This window comes from Musa acuminata, chromosome BXJ1-10 (assembly GCF_036884655.1).
Source record: "Musa acuminata AAA Group cultivar baxijiao chromosome BXJ1-10, Cavendish_Baxijiao_AAA, whole genome shotgun sequence".
Taxonomy (NCBI): domain Eukaryota; kingdom Viridiplantae; phylum Streptophyta; class Magnoliopsida; order Zingiberales; family Musaceae; genus Musa; species Musa acuminata.
Window position 1 is genome coordinate 29,964,368 of NC_088336.1, and position 16,871 is coordinate 29,981,238.

The window sequence follows — 16,871 nt, forward strand, 5'->3', positions numbered from 1 at the left end:
AGGCATTGTACAGTCTCATCATTCACTGAAGTAACCCCAACAACGGTTAGATGTGGGCCATGTGGGCCACGTGGGCCACTTTGTCTCTTATTTGAGTTATTTCGTATAACCAAGTCTTTATTACTTTATTATCGTGATTTCAAAAGATTAATCATTAATTAATTGTATTAATAATATCTTATTTTTATCTCTCTCTGGTGTAGCAGATTAATCTTTATCGTTGATGCACCGCTATGTAATTTCTAGGTTAGATTCCTCACTTAGGCAGTCAGGGTTCAGATTTGTCGTGCAGTTACATCCATCTGATCTAGTGGGGTCGGCTCCGGAACTCGCCATCGTCATGGGAAACAGCAGGTCTGTGTGGAATCTGACAGAGAATCCCACAACTGAAGTCGCCGCGACTTGGTTGCCCATATTCGGCACTGAGCTCTCGGTTTCTCGACCGAACTCTCCGCCATTTGGGAAGGCGTCGGATGGAGTCGCGTCGCCCGTTCTTCCTATTCCTCCTCCTCCTCCTCGTCCTTCTCCCTTCTTCTTCTTCTTCCGCTACCCCGAACCGTCACCGAGCATATCCTCGTCATCTGTTGTGGTCGGCAGAGAGCCTCATCAGGGACCTCAACCTCCTCCCGGGAATCCAAGAACTCGGTGCGGGAACTGAGGCGGACGATCCATCGAGCCCTCGCCTCGTCGAGCGAAGGCTCGATCTCCGAATCCTTGGGGAGAGCGGATCGGATATTCCCGTCGAGCAGCTGGGCCATCACGCCGGATACTATCGCCTAGAACACACTCATGCCGCCAAGTACTGAAGCACTAAACCCTTTTCTTTCAACTTAGGAAGTGTTTTGTGTTGTGTTAAAAGCTCTTTAACTGAGCAAAGGCTGTTTTTCCTTTAAATTACTATGCGGTAAAATTGAAGTTTTCTATTTGTTGGCCGCCCGATTAGTCCGAAAGTGAATAAGACTAAGATTCACTTAGGGTTTGATGGGTATACTACTGTCAACTTTAGTTGAAATATTTTGATAAGTAATTTGAATTAAACATAGTTGATTGGCCGGATAGTCCATCCGACTTAGAGTCGTGCAGGGCTCAAATAGGAAAGGATTATCTGTGGATGGTCAGTGGCGTTCGTTCAATAAAGTTGATAAATTAATTAACCCATCAGGTCCGAGTTGTGACAAATAGTATAGAGTTAGAGAACTCATCACGACGTGAAGCTATCACTGGGTTATGACTCACATGCATTATACTAGAGTTTAATCTGTGCTATGCTAGGCCTTGACGAGGACATCCAAAATTTTGAAGCTCTCGCAAACAACAAATAGTTCTTCAAGCTCTGTCCAAAACCAATTAGTTTTGCATATATACCCACCGGCGACAACAACAGTTAGACAATTCTTATGTGAGAATATATCTAATCATTTCATTAGGGCATTACAAGTTCAGGATATTTGTTTGAGTGGATTGGAAATTTGGAAAGCTTGTGTGTGAGATTTTTCTATATCTACTTATGCATGTATATTTATGTTTGCATCTGTGCTTGTGAAGCTTGTATTCCCCATAATGCTGCGCTACTCAGGCATCAATGGTACTTGGATTTCATAGGCAGCTTCTTGTTGGTTGCAGGATGTTCTATTTCTTCTTTGAGTCTCGTGGCAGAAGTAGTGACCCGGTTGTCATTTGGCTGACCGGTGGTCCTGGATGCAGCAGTGAACTGGCCCTATTTTATGAAAATGGTCCCTTCAAGATTGCTGATAACATGTCACTTATATGGAATGACTATGGATGGGACAAGGTACTGTATCTATGACCACTATATTGTTGTCTTCATTTTCTTGAAATGTGTACATTATTTGCCAAAGGGATGAAATCTTCTAAATGATTATCCATTAGTTACCTCGTGTTCTTCATCTGATTGAGTGCTTGAGATTGAGTGCATTGCGTGATCATGCTGTTAGCATATTTGGTCACTGTGTCACCAAGTTAGGTGGTAATATTTAATTCCATTTACTTCTGCACTGTACATTATCTTTCTTGGTGACATTTGCTAGCTGCATATTCCTTTTTCACCTTCTCCTTACTAATATCTGCTGCTGTGTGCATATGTATACATCTAAGCTGCATTTGAACTAGAATAAAGACAATTTTCTGGGAACAAGGATGGCCAATAGCCAAAGCATGACAAGGGTTTAACGAACCGTGGAAGATTTAAGAACTGATAGCACATCATTAGTTGGAAAGATCTAGTGAATCTTTACAAACATCTTCCTGTTATGACCAACAATTTTATGTTTCGGACTTTTCACTTGGATGACATACTATGTCATCCTGATATTTGTTTATCTATGGAATGTTCCATTTTATGGCAGGCATTTCTTTCTGCAAATTGAATATGCGGCAACTTTTCTGGACGCTTTCTCTTTTGTTAAAAAAAAAATATACTCATAAACAGATGGACATCTATAAACTGAGAAACTAAAGCAAGGAACTTTATGTTGAAGTACAATGTCTAGTCAGTACTCCTACATTAGCCTGTCAATCATCGTGATAATTTTTCTGTGAAAAAGTCAAGAATCTATCCTAGTTACTCTACATATCTTCACCACACACTACTATACCATAATACTATATCCTGATTTTACCATAGTATTCCATGATTGTTTAGGTATTCATCATGCTTTATCTTTTCTCCAGGTTTCAAATATTATCTTCGTTGACCAACCCACTGGAACTGGCTTTAGCTATAGTACAGACTTAAGAGACCTTCGCTACGGTGAGAAAGGTGTTAGTGATGACCTATATGATTTTTTTCAGGTAAATAATTTATATTATTATTACTATTATATATATATACACACACACACACACCAGAGAAGGATTTGGTTGTTGATATTTTGAATACACTATTATTTGTTTTCCTTGAGTGTAGGCCTTTTTCAAGGAGCATTCAGGTTTCTTAAAGAATGACTTCTATATAACTGGAGAATCATATGCGGGACATTATATTCCTGCTGCTGCTGAAAGAATTCATAGAGGAAACAAAGAAAAGCAAGGTCTTCTGTTAAATTTAAAGGTAAATCGCAGACACTCTTTTTAGAGTTCATGCTTGTAGCTATATGGAACACTGCTTTAGAATAATACTTGATCATGTAGTAGTTTTAGCATATAAACAGATGATTTTATGACATGCTTTAGCGTGATCATCGTCTTCCAGAATTATCATGTGTTCGTTGTGTCTAGCAGGAGAACTTAATCATAATTGAGCAAGTATATTATTTACTTTTTATGTAGGGTTTTGCCATTGGCAATGGGCTAACAGATCCTGCTATTCAATATGGAGCTTATGCTGATTATGCACTTGAGATGGGTATTATCGGACAAAGAGCACATAATAGCATCACCAGAATATATCCTGTTTGCCAACTTGGAATAAAGCTCTGTGGTAACTGGCTCTTTCTTTTGTCATGCTCCTTCAATGCTGCAGGAAGTAAATGAGTAACTTTGTAAGATAAAATAATGATCTCCAACTGTTACTTGTGCAGTTTCTTCTGGGGTTATATCATGTGTTGCTTCTCTAATTGTCTGCAACTCCATATTCAATGCAATTTTACTTCTTGCTGGAGATATTAATGTACATTTCTGTCTATCCTCAAATTAGTTATAATGCACTGTATTTAATCTTCCTTGTCTAAGAAGCACCTTCTTTCCTACAGTACTATGATATCCGGAAAAAATGTGAAGGGAGTCTTTGTTATGATTTTTCAAACATGGAGAAATTTCTGAACCAGGAGTCCGTGAGGGATGCTCTTGGTGTTGGAAGTAGGAAGTTTGTATCATGTAGTCCTCTTGTGTATGAAGCCATGATTACTGACTGGATGAAGAACTTAGAAGTGGGTATTCCTACTCTTCTTGAGGATGACATCAAATTGCTGGTATATGCTGGTGAATATGATCTCATTTGTAATTGGTTGGGTAAGCACATACTCCTACGTAAATCCATAGTTACGTTGGTGTTTATTGTTCAGACTGTTTTAATACATTTGAGTAACTTAAAGACAGTGTTCCTAACTATGCATGTAGCTTAATAACATAAGCCTATATTTGATGGTTGATACATGTACATCCCACTGATGAACATAAAAGCTTAAGTGTATCATTTTGACTTATTTTAATCTGTTTATTTATTCCCCAAAAAGTTTCCTTCTTCAGTTTTACATGTAATTTATCTGATATATGATTTAATATTGTTCAAAATTCAAGAACAGAAAAGTAATGTGTTTATAAGTAGTATTTTTATGTTAATTAGACATAAAATCCAAGAACACAACTTGTCATCTAAACTCCAAAAATACATATTAGAGACTAGTGTTCTTCAACATTTAAGAAGCTTCATGAAAGATGGCAAAATTTTATGACCTGTTAGCTGTTATTCTTGAGTTAGTTAATTATCCTTAGTGTCAAGTTCTTGGCCAAGCCTTAATCCATAAAGCTTTAGACGGTCTTCCGACTTGCTGCATTTTCCCACAGTTCCTACTTCAAGGATTTCCGCAAAGGTGGCTGAACAAGTCACCCCTTCATGTTAAGGCTTGGTTGCATCTTCAAGAATGACCAGCGCCTAACTTATGTAAAGCAAACCGTTTATAAAGATTGTTTCTGTTGACAGTAAATGGACTGGCTTAATTGTATAGCCTTAAGGTGGAAGGTGCATCCCATGCTAATTTCGGTTTTTGAGATATATATAACATTACACTGTTTGAGATGTTCTCATGTAAAAGCAACTTTGTGTTGAGACTTTACGGCTTTGTTGTTGTTGTATCTTGGGATTAATCATTTGACAAATAAATAGTAGAATGTGACTTCAGCAACCTGCTGAGTAGAGGAGGGGTTCTGTAAATTTTTCTGCTGCTAAAGAGAGTAGGATATTTCTTGTCTATACTGCATGTAAGAGAGTCTGACATGTAAACTCCTATATAAGAAACTCAAAGAGATGGAAATGATCTATGTCCAAGATACCAAGATCTGTGTTTGAATGTGAATGTTAACATGATGTTGTGTGTTTACACTGAACTAGTAATTAATTTGCAGATGTGGTTTTGTGCAGGAAACTTAAGATGGGTTAACTCGATGGAATGGTCAGGTAGTCAGAATTTTACTAAAGCTCCATTCAGACAATTTGCTGTCCATGGCAAAGAGGCTGGAATCTTAAAAACACACGGGCCTCTGAGTTTTCTAAAGGTTAGAACTCATGAATGGTTATATTGATGTCCTTTTCCTTCCATTCTAGCATTTGCTGATTTGAGCTGGGGTCAAGATTGTTGAATCGATGCAATAGGTCCTAAAGTGTAAAGTGAACTGCATCTTGATTAGGATTTTTTTTTTTACAAAAATCAAAGTAGTTCACATTGATTGGATAGTGTTCCCACCCATCATGAATTTTCCTTCTTATTTGACTTGCATGAACCATTCAAATTGCTTTAATGGTTCTACATGGGATGTATCACCTGTAGTTTTAGAAAGATCAATGGTCTATTGCTTGTCTAGGTCCATGATGCTGGTCATATGGTCCCAATGGATCAGCCTGAAACAGCACTGGAAATGCTCAAGAGATGGATGAAAGGAAACTTGAATGAAGAATGGAACATCACTGCAGTTGCTGTAATGTAATAATACTAAACAAAGGTGTTCATCAGCCTGATGTACAGTAAGCTGCTCACTTTTGTGTCCTATAGAGACAGCTCCTTACGGTGGTGTTTATGGATGCATGTTGTGTATATGTTCCATGTACATATGCAAATAGTTTTCTTATGTAACTTAAAACATCCAAATGCTGGAAACATCTACAGCAAGATCAGTGTAAACCTGCTTAATGAGCTTATTATCTCTCTAATCATCAGGTCTGGAGCTTTTTATATTGTTTATGTTGTTGAATGATCCCTGCTTCAAGTAACTAAATGGCTGCATCACCTTTAATTTCCCACCTGATTCTATAATTATATGTTGTGAGCTCCAACTATATTAATGTTCCTCTTGCTTCATCCTTCACTTGTGCTATTTGTTGATTGTTGATTGCATAATAGATTGCATGCTATCTCGTGCTTGGAAATTTATGATGATTTTTGTGATGACATCAATATCTCAAGCAGACATCAGAAAAAAGAGTCACAGGCAGGATTGAAACAGCCACTGCATGCAGGCATCAATTGATTCATGCGACAGTATTTACAGCAACAGTACACTGTGGTTTGGCAGGGGAAGAGAGAGGCTCCCTCAGGTCCTTGGCCTGTATCAGACTTTGGAGCACCACCACCTGAACATGAAGAAGAATCGATCTTCGATGCCACCAGGCTTAGCTGGATGTCTCCTCCTCTTCATCCTCCCACAGCCCGATGGCCCTTGTGACGCAGACGGAGGCGGCGACCACCACCACCGCGAACAGCGGGGGGATGAGGACGTCCATGCCGGAGCGGTCGAAGAGGTAGGCCGGCACGCACACCACCTCCCCCGGCGGCCCGTCTAGCGGGAGCCTCACCGAGGCGGCGCCGCACGGGCGCGCGAAGGCCGAGGACGGCGAGACGGCCCACACGAAGGCCAGCTCCGGCGAGAAGGCCGCCACCGCGACCGTCGCGGTGATCATGGCCGTCCAGGTGGCGGCGTACACGAGGAGCGGCCAGCGGTGGAGAAGCGCGTCTCGGAACTCGGCGGAGAGGAAAGGGAAGGCCATGGTGGCGGAAAGCTGCCTGTCGGTAGAGCGCGCGAGCACAGTATATAATAGTCGCAGCGGTGGAATTGAGAGAAGCAGAACGCGTGAGGGGGCGGGGGTGAGGTTTAAGTGGACGAGGAGTCGGTGACCGGACTCGCTGACGCATCTTCTCAGCGACTCCTCATGTTGATCTGGTTCGGTTGGGCTCCTCCGTTTCTTGAATTCTTTTAGTTGGCAAAACAAAAGGGAATTGAACATATCATCTTTCATCTTTAAACATAGATTTGAAACTTTAATTTCTGATAAAATTTGAGTGTTAATTTACGGATTAATAAATTTAGCGATGATTTCTTACATATTCACTTATAGGGATTCCATATATATACAATTAATTTTCTTTTAACTATCAATGGTTCAGTTCAAATCCGTATCGAATCGACAACTTAGCAGTGTCGATTTGAATTAGAACGAGAATAGTCTTCAAAGATGTTAGAATTATTCCTCAAAAAGCTTCGGAGATGTGTGTTTGGTTCAAGTCAGTACCAACACTCTCAATCGAATTGAACCCGGAGAAGCGCATGTGACCTTTTTCCGCCATTCATTCAAACAGTTGGTGGGCTGAAACATAGGAACCCTACAAGACCCTTTCTTGACTCGTTAACGCAGCTTAGAAAGTTGTACAGGACACATATCTTAGCCCAGCATCAGGGAAGCCACCTGCTCGCCATCAAGCGGCAGCAACAGTTCAAGAGCTGGTGAACTTGGTCACCGCCTTGGTCCCTTCAGAGACGGCGTGCTTTGCGAGCTCGCCAGGGAGCACGAGGCGGACGGAGGTCTGGATCTCGCGGGAGGTGATGGTCGGCTTCTTGTTGTAACGGGCGAGACGGGCGGCCTCCTGGGCGAGCTTCTCGAAGATGTCATTGATGAAGGAGTTCATGATGGACATGGCCTTGCTAGAGATGCCAATGTCCGGGTGCACCTGCTTGAGCACCTTGAAGATGTAGATCTTGTAGGTCTCGCTCCCCTTCTTGGTCTTCTTCCTCTTCTTCTTGTCGCCGGCGGCACCGTCCTTGGAGGGGAGCCGCTTCTCAGCCTTGGGCTTCTTCTCGGCGGGGGCCTTCTCCGCCTTCTTCTCCTTCTCCTCCGCCGGCTTCTCGGCGGCTGGCTTCTTCTCCGCAGGCTTCTTCTCGGCCTTGGGCGCCATCAGGTAGACGGCTTTCGGAAAGCAGGGAGGAGTTGCGTGCGCAGAGGAGAAGGAATGGAATCAAACCGTAGAACGCAAGCGACGAGGGAAAGCGGAGGCGGAGCCAGGCATATATAAAGGGCAAGCGGGAGATTTTTATTGGAGAATGGATTCCATTACGGATCGTTAACGTGGCACTTGAATCTAGCGTCAGATCGATAACAACGGAAGTGTCGCTGGACGATCAGGATTCGATGTGCTTTGTCGGAGCGGATGCTGTGACCCGATTGCAGTCGATGGACAAATTTTGACCCGAATCCGATTTGGTGACCACAGCCGCGGTGGCTTCATAGACTCCTTGTTAACCTCCGTAGGGCGAGCATGAGAGCATTGGAGATCGGCTTTGGTCAGCGTTCGTTGGATCGGATCTCGACCTTCCCCTCTCGCTCTTGAAATGGTACGTTCTTCGATCGTCTCTCCTCAAATTCCATGGTTTTAGGGTTCTACGGATCTACAAGTTTCTGCATTCTTACGGATTCTGGTGGTGTCGATGTCGTGATGGATCTAACCGAGGAACACTAAGATCTAGATCTCTTTGACGATGGTGTGCTGGTTTTCGTAGGCTTTGATGAATGCCATTAGAATGGACGATAGGGAGAGAATTCGAAGGAGATGCTTTTTTTATGTGTAGTAGAATCAATGATTTGGCGCATTAGCTCGAAAAGATTAGGAATAAGGATTTGCGAGCCTGAATTATAATATCAAGAAAATATATGGCATATCCTTCTCTTCTTCTCTGCACTGTAAACGTGTCGATGATGCATTTGCCAATATAGAAGATTGTCATAGGAATTGTTAGGTTTTAAGCTTTAATGCTGTAATGTTTTGTGTTAATGTAGCTAAGATCAACATTCGAGGACACACTACAAATTAGTATTTATATCGAGGTAGATTGGACTGTCAGAGATCTGATTGGTTGTTATCTGTTTTAGTAGGTATTTATCAGGATTCCGTGGGGTCTTGTCTTTTGTAAATACCTGAGAGTATGAATCGGAATAACTGAGAATAGAGTTCAATGCTTTGTGTTTCTATTTTTCTGCAGTGGTATTGGAAGTTTTTAGTAAGGAGGACTTGCTCGTTTTTTCTTAGTTAGACTGATGTATCATCATATTAAATTGGTCGCAGCAGTCTATCTAGGACATGTCACACAAATTTTATGGATCTGTTTTTGGCACAGGAAATTTTCTATATGTAAGTAGGTAATTACATGTGTTTCTTGTTCTGCAACTGCTTATCCCACTTAATATTTGATCACATTTCATCATCAGATATTTTGTCCATGGTTCTAGATTCAGTTTAATATCTTTGGTTATTGTTCTAATCTCTATTTGTCTGCAAAAGTCCTTAGCCTTAGCTTTCAAATGCTTCGCTTTGCAATGCTTTTTTTAGATTGAGATGAGTTTTATTGTTCAAATGTGGTAATTGTTTTATCAAATGACACCTAGAAATTCACTTGACATCAACTGGTGAGACAGTAGACTCATGCCCACATAGAATTCTCTCGTTATTCTTCCGAGTTATGTTTTGTTCATGATAGCAAGTTTTCAGCAACTCCGTTTGGCGTCATTGAATATTTTGTTTCCCATAATACAATCTTCTCTGTATCTGTTTCTTTTGCAGGATTCTAGTCCATCCATCAAGAATGTTAAGTACTATACAGATGATTGGCCAACTCTTGCTGCTAAATCGGCTTATGAGAAATCTGTATTTACCAGGACACTAAAAATAAATGCTTGCACTGAAGGTAGCATGTCTGCTGTTAGTTTGTTCTACTTTCATAATTTAGTTTTTTACCCTCAAATGCATTTATACCACATTATTCTGGAACACATAATACTTGGTTAAGCCACTTTCTTTCAATTGGTGCATAATCTATTTGCTTTTAATTATTTATTTTGGTCAAAGTAAAGATTTTATATATTTGAATTATTTGCCTTGATGAAATTTGTTGACGAGTAGGATACTGCTTTGTACTCTCTTTGCATGACTTGCATAAAATGTTAGCACTTGTGTCATTTTTTAGTGTTTCCTTCCATGTATACCGCTTGTAGGATCATACTTGATGGAGCCACATCTTTGCCTGAGCATGTGATCGTTATACCAGTTATACCATGACTTATTTTATTCTGGAGTAGGATAGACATCGACATGCTTTAACGTTCTACCTATTTCTCTTTGGTTCCAAAGTTCAAAATTTTTTTTGTTTTGTAATTCTTTTGTTTTTTCTCTTTTCTATCCGTGATTCTGTTTTTTGAGTTTGCTTATGGACTCGATGCATGTTTATTTTTTCATATTTCATAGAACCATAAGCATAAAATCAAATTAAATTACTTCTCCTGCAGTTATAGTTCTCTTACAAGTCCAACTAATTCTATCATATTGGCGAAACCTTATTGCACAGGACATCATCTTCCTTGTTCTTCTTCCCAGAATGGTGAAAGCATACTGGCCGAACATGGTAAAACCGAACACCATCTCCTTTTTCTCTTGCAAATGTTAACTCAAATTATGCTGTCCTTTCAACTTATGTTTTCTTTATGCTTTTTTCTTTGAATGAGTGCATTAGTTCAAGAAAATGAGCATTAGGAAACAACCATATTAAATTCACACTGTGACAAATATATCATGCTAATCTCCATTATTAAATCTCTCATACTTGCTTTCTGAAGCATATCGTTAGATAGATGTTGGGACAAACTGCTTTATGTTTCTATTCTGCAGGAAAAAACAATCCCAATCCTGAAATAATTGTCTTTTATTAATGTTTTTCTTAACATAAAGTTCTAATATCTTACAAGTATTGAAAGATTTTTTTCTTTCACATCCCATTCCAAAATCCTTTTTTTTTTTCAAAGATATCTTCTTTAAATAGATTTTTTTTTCTGAATTTGAATTTCTCTTTCTCCAAATTATAAATCGATTAAAAAAATCTAACCCTTTTCTTATCCTTAGAAATAAAAATCTTTACGAACTCCGTCGAGATCCCTCTTCTCACTCCCAGTCCGATTCCCTGGATCCATCAATCTTGCTTGTGCTTTGAGAATGGTAGCGGCTATATGTAGTTCTGACTGAACAAAATATAAAAAGATCTCATGCCTATGAAACTCTTCCATGATTCCATCCAGATCCAATCACGAATCTCAAAGAATAATTTCATGATTCCTTTGTATTGTTATAAAGGGTAAACGAAATTGAAAAAGGATTTCAATAAAGAAAAACTTTTCTTACCGAAGCCCTATTGAGAATGGAGTTGGAATTCCAACATTATATTTTTCTTACCATGAAGAGAAATATGTTTCCATGCAAACTCAACTCCGATTCCAAGTATTTTCTTCTTTCCTTACCATGTCGTATTATGTCCTCTCATCATATATATAAAGCAATCGGCTCGGGTGAGAGAACGCGCGCGTGGCGATGGATTTGAGTCCGTGGTCTTTTGGAGACGCTTTGGCTACGGGCGACTGCTTGGCTGCTGCCTGGGATTATCACGAGGTCAGGCGCTGTTCATCTCTCTCTCTCTCTTGTTTGTGGAGGGTTCTCTTCGGAGTTCACCGGAGTCGCTCTCTGTATATTTGTCTCATCAATCAATCGTGTTGCAGATCTTTCTCCAGCAGACGATCGAGGACTTGAAGCACAAGCTCACCTGCACCAACATGGAATTGGAGGCGCTGCGGACCAACGCCCACGACGAGCTGCAGAAAGCCAAGGAAAGCAACCAGCAATTGATCGAACTCCTCGAGCTACGAACCTCCGAGAGAGACGAAGCGAGAAACCAGCTGCAGCTCCTGCTGAACCAGATCGGACAACCGAGCCTCGCCGGTCTCCCTCGAGTGCTTCCCCATCCTCCAACCGATGCTTCTCCGTTGCTGCAAGCGATCGGCAGCTCCAACATCTCCGACAGCCTATCCGAGACAGCCCACCCTTCCCAGCGGTACGTTTCGTCTCCGGTCGAGTCGTTCGTCGACGCCACCGCCGTCACTTCTCCGGAGCTCTCGACCGGGAACATGGGCGATTCCTCGAGGGGGGCGTCGTCTTCCAGCATGGGCAAGTATGAACAAGCCTCTGCTGTAACTGATAGCCTCGCCATGAAGGGGAATCGACCGGAAAGAGGCAGGTTTGTGCAAGCTGTGCTGCAAGCAGGGCCGTTGCTGCAGACTCTTATGGTGGCGGGGAAGCTGCCGCAGTGGCGCAATCCTCCCCCACCCCTGCGGCATCTACAAGTTCCTTCGGTGGCCATGATCCCAACAGACCATGCCGGTCATAGAGCTTCTCAGATTTGCTGTGCTGTTCCTGTGTGGAATTTTTCATGATGCAGCTTGATTCATCTCTCTCTCTCTCTCTCTCTCTCTCTCTCTCTCTTCTGATGGAACAATTCAGAAAAGTTCTCCAAGAGTGCTTTGTTTGATTTGATGTCTCTCTCTCTCTCTCTCTCTCTCTCTCTCTCTCGATGGAACAATGCAGAAAAAGTTTTGCAAGAGTTCTTTGTTTGCTTTGATGGACGGCTATAGGAGTAATAAATATGTTTAACCACAATATACATATAAGGAGAATAAAACTATTCTCCCAGTTTATTTTAATAAGCTGTTGACTTTTTGCTTTGTCATCCTGTGATTTCAATTTATTCTTCTTACTCTCCTCGATCATAAATGTTTCTTGGGCAACCTGGATAGCATTACCTAATTAGAGTCATGTTACTGAATCAAGAACCAAGGAAGCTAATCTTGCAAAATTTCCTACCATTATTAGGGTGGAAAAGGAACAAGCCATCCAAGTTGAAAGAGACAGAAAAAGACTGCTAAAAACAGTATCTAATTACACTGATGAGGTTTTAGAGCATGCCTTGAGCATTCAAAGAACATGTCGCCATTATTAGAAACAAAGATTAGCACAAACTTGACATGGTGTTGGACCGAACTTATTTAAAGGTGACTACGGCAGCCGAGTTCTGGCTTACTTAGGAGGAGGGAAGAAGATTTCATCAGAGGTCCTCTTGGATCTGAACAGCTTCTCCATCTCAGGGGTGGTATTGAATGCAGCCTGCAGCACTTCCGACGATATTGCCTTCCACACAGATGTCTTTCCGGCCAGATGAGTGAATACCGGGCTGCAAAATTCCACAAACAAAACATGCATCATCAAAAACAAGCCTAATTCCACACTGGAGCTGCTATTTGTTTGAAGAAAGTGTCGAAGGTGGAGCTCCAACTTACTTTGGAGTGGTGATGATGGAGAACCATTCCAGTCCATCAGCATCAGCAATCTTTGACACGACGAAGAACCTTGGCACGATGAACAGACAACCACCTTTCACAGTTGTCTCCAGGACGCGCTTGCCGTCGACACCAACAACCTGCACACGACCACTCCCTCTAACCACATAGGTCACCTGGTATGCAGAGTCGCAGGAGAATCCAGGGGAGCACATGGCATGGCCATTCAACCTCACAAGATCAGCACCAAGCCCAACCTCTCCTACCAGGGGAAGATTTTTGGTGTTCAGCACCACAACACAGCCCCCATTTTTGATGTCGACATCCAGAGGTGCCTCCAAGCAGTTGAGAACCATGCCCTCCCTGTCTTTGGCCGAAGGCTCAGGCATGGCTTGCCCGTCCTTCACCTTGACAATGCCAACAATGGTTTGGCTGTGGACGAGTTTCTTTGCCTCATCTTCAGTGAGGTCCCAGGCACGGCCAACGAACTCGGCGGTAAAACCAGTGAAGATTCCATTGCCACCAGTGATTGGAAAGTTGGTGAATTGACCGGCCTTGTGGCCCTTTGAAGTGTCTCCTAAGAAGAGTACCACGAGCTCGGTGTCACTGGGGTTGAACCACCAGGTCACTACTCCAAAGGGAAGGGCAATAGCATCACCCTTCTTGATTGCAATTACCTTCTCTTTTGTGGCCTCTGGGAGCACAATTCCACAAGTTCCACCACCTATGAACAAAAAGTAAAATGTGATGAAGGATCATAGTGGCCCTACTTATTCTGATGCATAAGTGATCGTAGATTCTTATCGAGAACTTAATAGGAATTAGTGACAGAAACAGACTCCTTGAATGTTTATAGCTGACTGGACTACTAAAATTTCAATGGCAACATCAAGAATGCTACTATCATAATACAATTCATTCCACACAACAAAATTATTGCACTAAGGATTGTGAAAATATTGTCTTAGAACAGAACAATTTCGTATGTAACCTACATTGTCTTCGAGTCCATACAGCATTACAGTTAAACATACAATCATACTCAATAGCATTTGCAAAGATATATATTTTGGTTACAATTGAAACAAACCCAAATGCAAACAGGCATGGCTACAATTCTGACCCTTCTTATCGCAAAAGAATCTAGACTTTTATCCATTATCAGTAGATGAACATAAAAAAGGGATCACTGTCTGTTATAGCCATGCCTGTTTGCATTTGGGTTTGTAATACAGAACATCTGTAGCACTGGACATGTAGATTGATGCCAATACATCAAAATTTTCACTGAGTGAAAAATAGTAGTAAAACAAAGTCAACAAAATCGCAAAGTACAGTATAGCCTAATCAAACCAATACAAAGAACAGACTTTTCATGTAGATGCTTAGAATGTGTTCATCCCCATTATTGAAAAGCCAAATATGGAATTTGGATTGTGTCAAGGACAAGATAAATAAAATAGATTGTACCGAACCAATCAAAACAAAAGGAAGATTCGATCTTCTCATTCAAGGAGACCCTTAAATCATCCATAAAATCTAATTGCATCTCAACCAGCGGAGGTTACCATCTCGAAAATTTTTAAATCTATTTCTTTAAAGTTCAAAGTACGAGTAATTCTCAGTGTGCAGAGATTAATTTCAGCACGAGGATATACACAAATAGGATCCAAATCTCAAACGATTGCCAACATAAATCGTTCACCACGACACGCCACACCAACTGTTCCTATAAAACGAACGTCTAAAGATAAATCAGGGCAAAAATTTCGGGATCCGGTCACACAAATTCCATATATAGAAGTCTTCAAAAAAAAGCCATTTTTCGCCAAAATCTGACGTCGTAGCAAACAGATCGTAACCCTGAACCCAAAACCCCGATCACCACCAAAAAACACATGAACTACCAAGCATCAAGGAGGCCAAAAAGAAATAAAAATCGAATCTTTCTATGGTATACCTTGGAGGACGTAGGCGACCTTGGAGGAGTCGGAGTAGAAGGGGAGGGCCAAGCCACTCTTCTCCAGCGCGAGCTTCCCGGCGCCGATGCCGGCCGCGCGGAGCATCGGGAGATCGTCGCTGCACCACGCGTAGTACGCGCCCCCATCCCCGCCGTACGATTTCTTCGACAGCTTCGGCGTCAAGTCGATATCCATATCGCCCCACAAAAAAGACCGATCGTTGATGTGAGGGAAAGAAAGCAATAGAGCAGAGAAGACACCGAGAGAGAGAGAGAGAGAGAGAGAGAGAGAGAGAGGGGACAGGAAAAGGTGGTGAAGGGTGTTGCTACTTATAGATGAGATGAGAGGAGAGGAGACGAGGAAGAGATGGGATAGGAAAAGGCAATTTGAACGGGTTTAATGCCGTGGGAATATCTTTTTCTGTTGTGTGAGGGTGCTAATGGCAATGATTTAATTTGTTGTAATCATCCATAAATTTAGTTTTAATTTTGGAGTCAAAATTATATATATGTATTGTATTTATCCATCTAAATTAGTTGGTTAATCTTCATTTTCATTTAATTATTAATTAAAATACTTATTTACTAAATATTTATTATGATAGTTATAATATTAGGAGGACTTTAATTTTTATTTTTTTAATTTAAATTCGTCAATACTTTTTGTTTTCTGTTGTTTTGAATTTAACATCCTTAATTCAGTTGTTTTGAATTTTTTTTTTGGCCAAAGTATATATATATTTATATTAATATTTTTATTTATTCATACATCGTTGCAAACTCTAGTAAATGAAAACTACATCATTGTCATTTTAATTATCTAAATAATAAATATCATTGTTATGATATTAGGAGAATCTTATACCCATCTTAAATTAAGTTGGTCAATATTAATCATTCCTTAAAATCATTAACTTGAGGTTTTTTTTATGTATATAATGGGAGGAGTATTCTTAATTATAATTATATACATATGCCATGTTTTGATGAGAGATTTATGTGGCTATATTTTGAATTAGAAATATAAATGGAAATATTTTGAATTAGAAATCTAAATGGTACGGAGATAAAAAAAATTTCTTTACATTTTTTTCTTGTTTACCATTAATTATGTCATTTTCTTGGTTTATCTTCTGTATCAGAATAATTTAGAGATAAGCTTCTTTATGTGGGATGATTGATGAGGCAACCACAATTGACTGTGGGATGGGAAAGGAGCATAAATCAACAGTGGTAGGAGAAGATTTAAAGATGGAATCTAATTCCATGCCTTTTCTATCTACCCCACAAAACAAGTCCAAAGATAAATTACCCATAGATCAATACCATCTCTATATGTTATGATTTATCCATTCGAGGGTTGCATAGAAAGCTTAATGATTAGCTACATTGTCAATGTTTGTTAATATAAATTTCCATGTAATTTTGATGAATTTGGAAGTAAATTCAAAGCTAATATTGCAGTGATGGTTTTTATGCTCTTGATTAAGCATCACAATTACCACATTTTTTAGTTCATGCTTTAACCAATTTGTGTTTAATTAAATGGATAAACCCATATATTTCAACATCTATTGATGAAACTATATGTAAATATTATGGATAAACCAATTTTATGACATAATTCTCAGCCAATAAAATTAGAACAGATATGGGGTTTCTTCACATGTTGAAAATGACATATCATACTCAGTTGTGTCTCTTGCCAGCCTAACATGATAACTACACCACTATCATATTGCAACGATGACTCGATGTAGG

General features: G+C 40.3%; 5 protein-coding genes across 5 annotated transcripts; 2 read left to right on the top strand and 3 right to left on the bottom strand.

Moving 5' to 3' along the window:
• The first annotated feature begins 400 nt into the window (after positions 1–400).
• On the top strand, positions 401–5,908 carry LOC135596099 (serine carboxypeptidase-like). Its single transcript, XM_065087846.1, has 9 exons — positions 401–799; positions 1,624–1,792; positions 2,692–2,811; positions 2,927–3,070; positions 3,289–3,439; positions 3,540–3,628; positions 3,711–3,969; positions 5,099–5,232; positions 5,539–5,908. The coding sequence occupies exons 1-9, from the start codon at positions 474–476 to the stop codon at positions 5,659–5,661; spliced, it is 1,515 nt and encodes a 504-aa protein (XP_064943918.1). The 5' UTR covers positions 401–473; the 3' UTR covers positions 5,662–5,908.
• A 257-nt stretch (positions 5,909–6,165) lies between these two features.
• LOC103968997 (uncharacterized) lies at positions 6,166–6,868 on the bottom strand. Its single transcript, XM_009382391.3, has one exon. It carries the CDS (start codon positions 6,716–6,718, stop codon positions 6,344–6,346), a length of 375 nt encoding a protein of 124 aa, XP_009380666.1. The 5' UTR covers positions 6,719–6,868; the 3' UTR covers positions 6,166–6,343.
• Positions 6,869–7,257: 389 nt separating this feature from the next.
• On the bottom strand, positions 7,258–7,993 carry LOC103968998 (histone H2B.11). The gene has a single exon (XM_009382392.3). It carries the CDS (start codon positions 7,899–7,901, stop codon positions 7,443–7,445), a length of 459 nt encoding a protein of 152 aa, XP_009380667.1. The 5' UTR covers positions 7,902–7,993; the 3' UTR covers positions 7,258–7,442.
• A 211-nt stretch (positions 7,994–8,204) lies between these two features.
• LOC135596100 (uncharacterized) lies at positions 8,205–12,350 on the top strand. The gene is made up of 5 exons (XM_065087847.1): positions 8,205–8,337; positions 9,561–9,684; positions 10,342–10,398; positions 11,321–11,432; positions 11,540–12,350. Exons 4-5 carry the CDS (start codon positions 11,355–11,357, stop codon positions 12,248–12,250), a joined length of 789 nt encoding a protein of 262 aa, XP_064943919.1. The 5' UTR covers positions 8,205–8,337; positions 9,561–9,684; positions 10,342–10,398; positions 11,321–11,354; the 3' UTR covers positions 12,251–12,350.
• Positions 12,351–12,712: 362 nt separating this feature from the next.
• LOC103969000 (11S globulin seed storage protein Ana o 2.0101) lies at positions 12,713–15,427 on the bottom strand. The gene is made up of 3 exons (XM_009382393.3): positions 15,111–15,427; positions 13,151–13,874; positions 12,713–13,044 (listed from the first exon to the last, which is right to left on the bottom strand). Exons 1-3 carry the CDS (start codon positions 15,304–15,306, stop codon positions 12,891–12,893), a joined length of 1,074 nt encoding a protein of 357 aa, XP_009380668.1. The 5' UTR covers positions 15,307–15,427; the 3' UTR covers positions 12,713–12,890.
• Positions 15,428–16,871: the final 1,444 nt, after the last annotated feature.

Bases quoted from the DNA above. Each gene is read 5' to 3' on its own strand.
- LOC135596099 (XM_065087846.1), top strand. From the start codon at position 474: ATGGAGTCGCGTCGCCCGTTCTTCCTATTCCTCCTCCTCCTCCTCGTC. The intron at 3,629-3,710 runs GTACATTTCTGT...TCTTTCCTACAG, and splicing joins TTCTTGCTGGAGATATTAAT to TACTATGATATCCGGAAAAA. The intron at 3,970-5,098 runs GTAAGCACATAC...GGTTTTGTGCAG, and splicing joins TCTCATTTGTAATTGGTTGG to GAAACTTAAGATGGGTTAAC.
- LOC103968997 (XM_009382391.3), bottom strand. From the start codon at position 6,718: ATGGCCTTCCCTTTCCTCTCCGCCGAGTTCCGAGACGCGCTTCTCCAC.
- LOC103968998 (XM_009382392.3), bottom strand. From the start codon at position 7,901: ATGGCGCCCAAGGCCGAGAAGAAGCCTGCGGAGAAGAAGCCAGCCGCC.
- LOC135596100 (XM_065087847.1), top strand. From the start codon at position 11,355: ATGGATTTGAGTCCGTGGTCTTTTGGAGACGCTTTGGCTACGGGCGAC. The intron at 11,433-11,539 runs GTCAGGCGCTGT...ATCGTGTTGCAG, and splicing joins CTGCCTGGGATTATCACGAG to ATCTTTCTCCAGCAGACGAT.
- LOC103969000 (XM_009382393.3), bottom strand. From the start codon at position 15,306: ATGGATATCGACTTGACGCCGAAGCTGTCGAAGAAATCGTACGGCGGG. The intron at 13,875-15,110 runs GTATACCATAGA...TTTTGTTCATAG, and splicing joins GGTCGCCTACGTCCTCCAAG to GTGGTGGAACTTGTGGAATT. The intron at 13,045-13,150 runs GTAAGTTGGAGC...GGAATTTTGCAG, and splicing joins TCCATCATCACCACTCCAAA to CCCGGTATTCACTCATCTGG.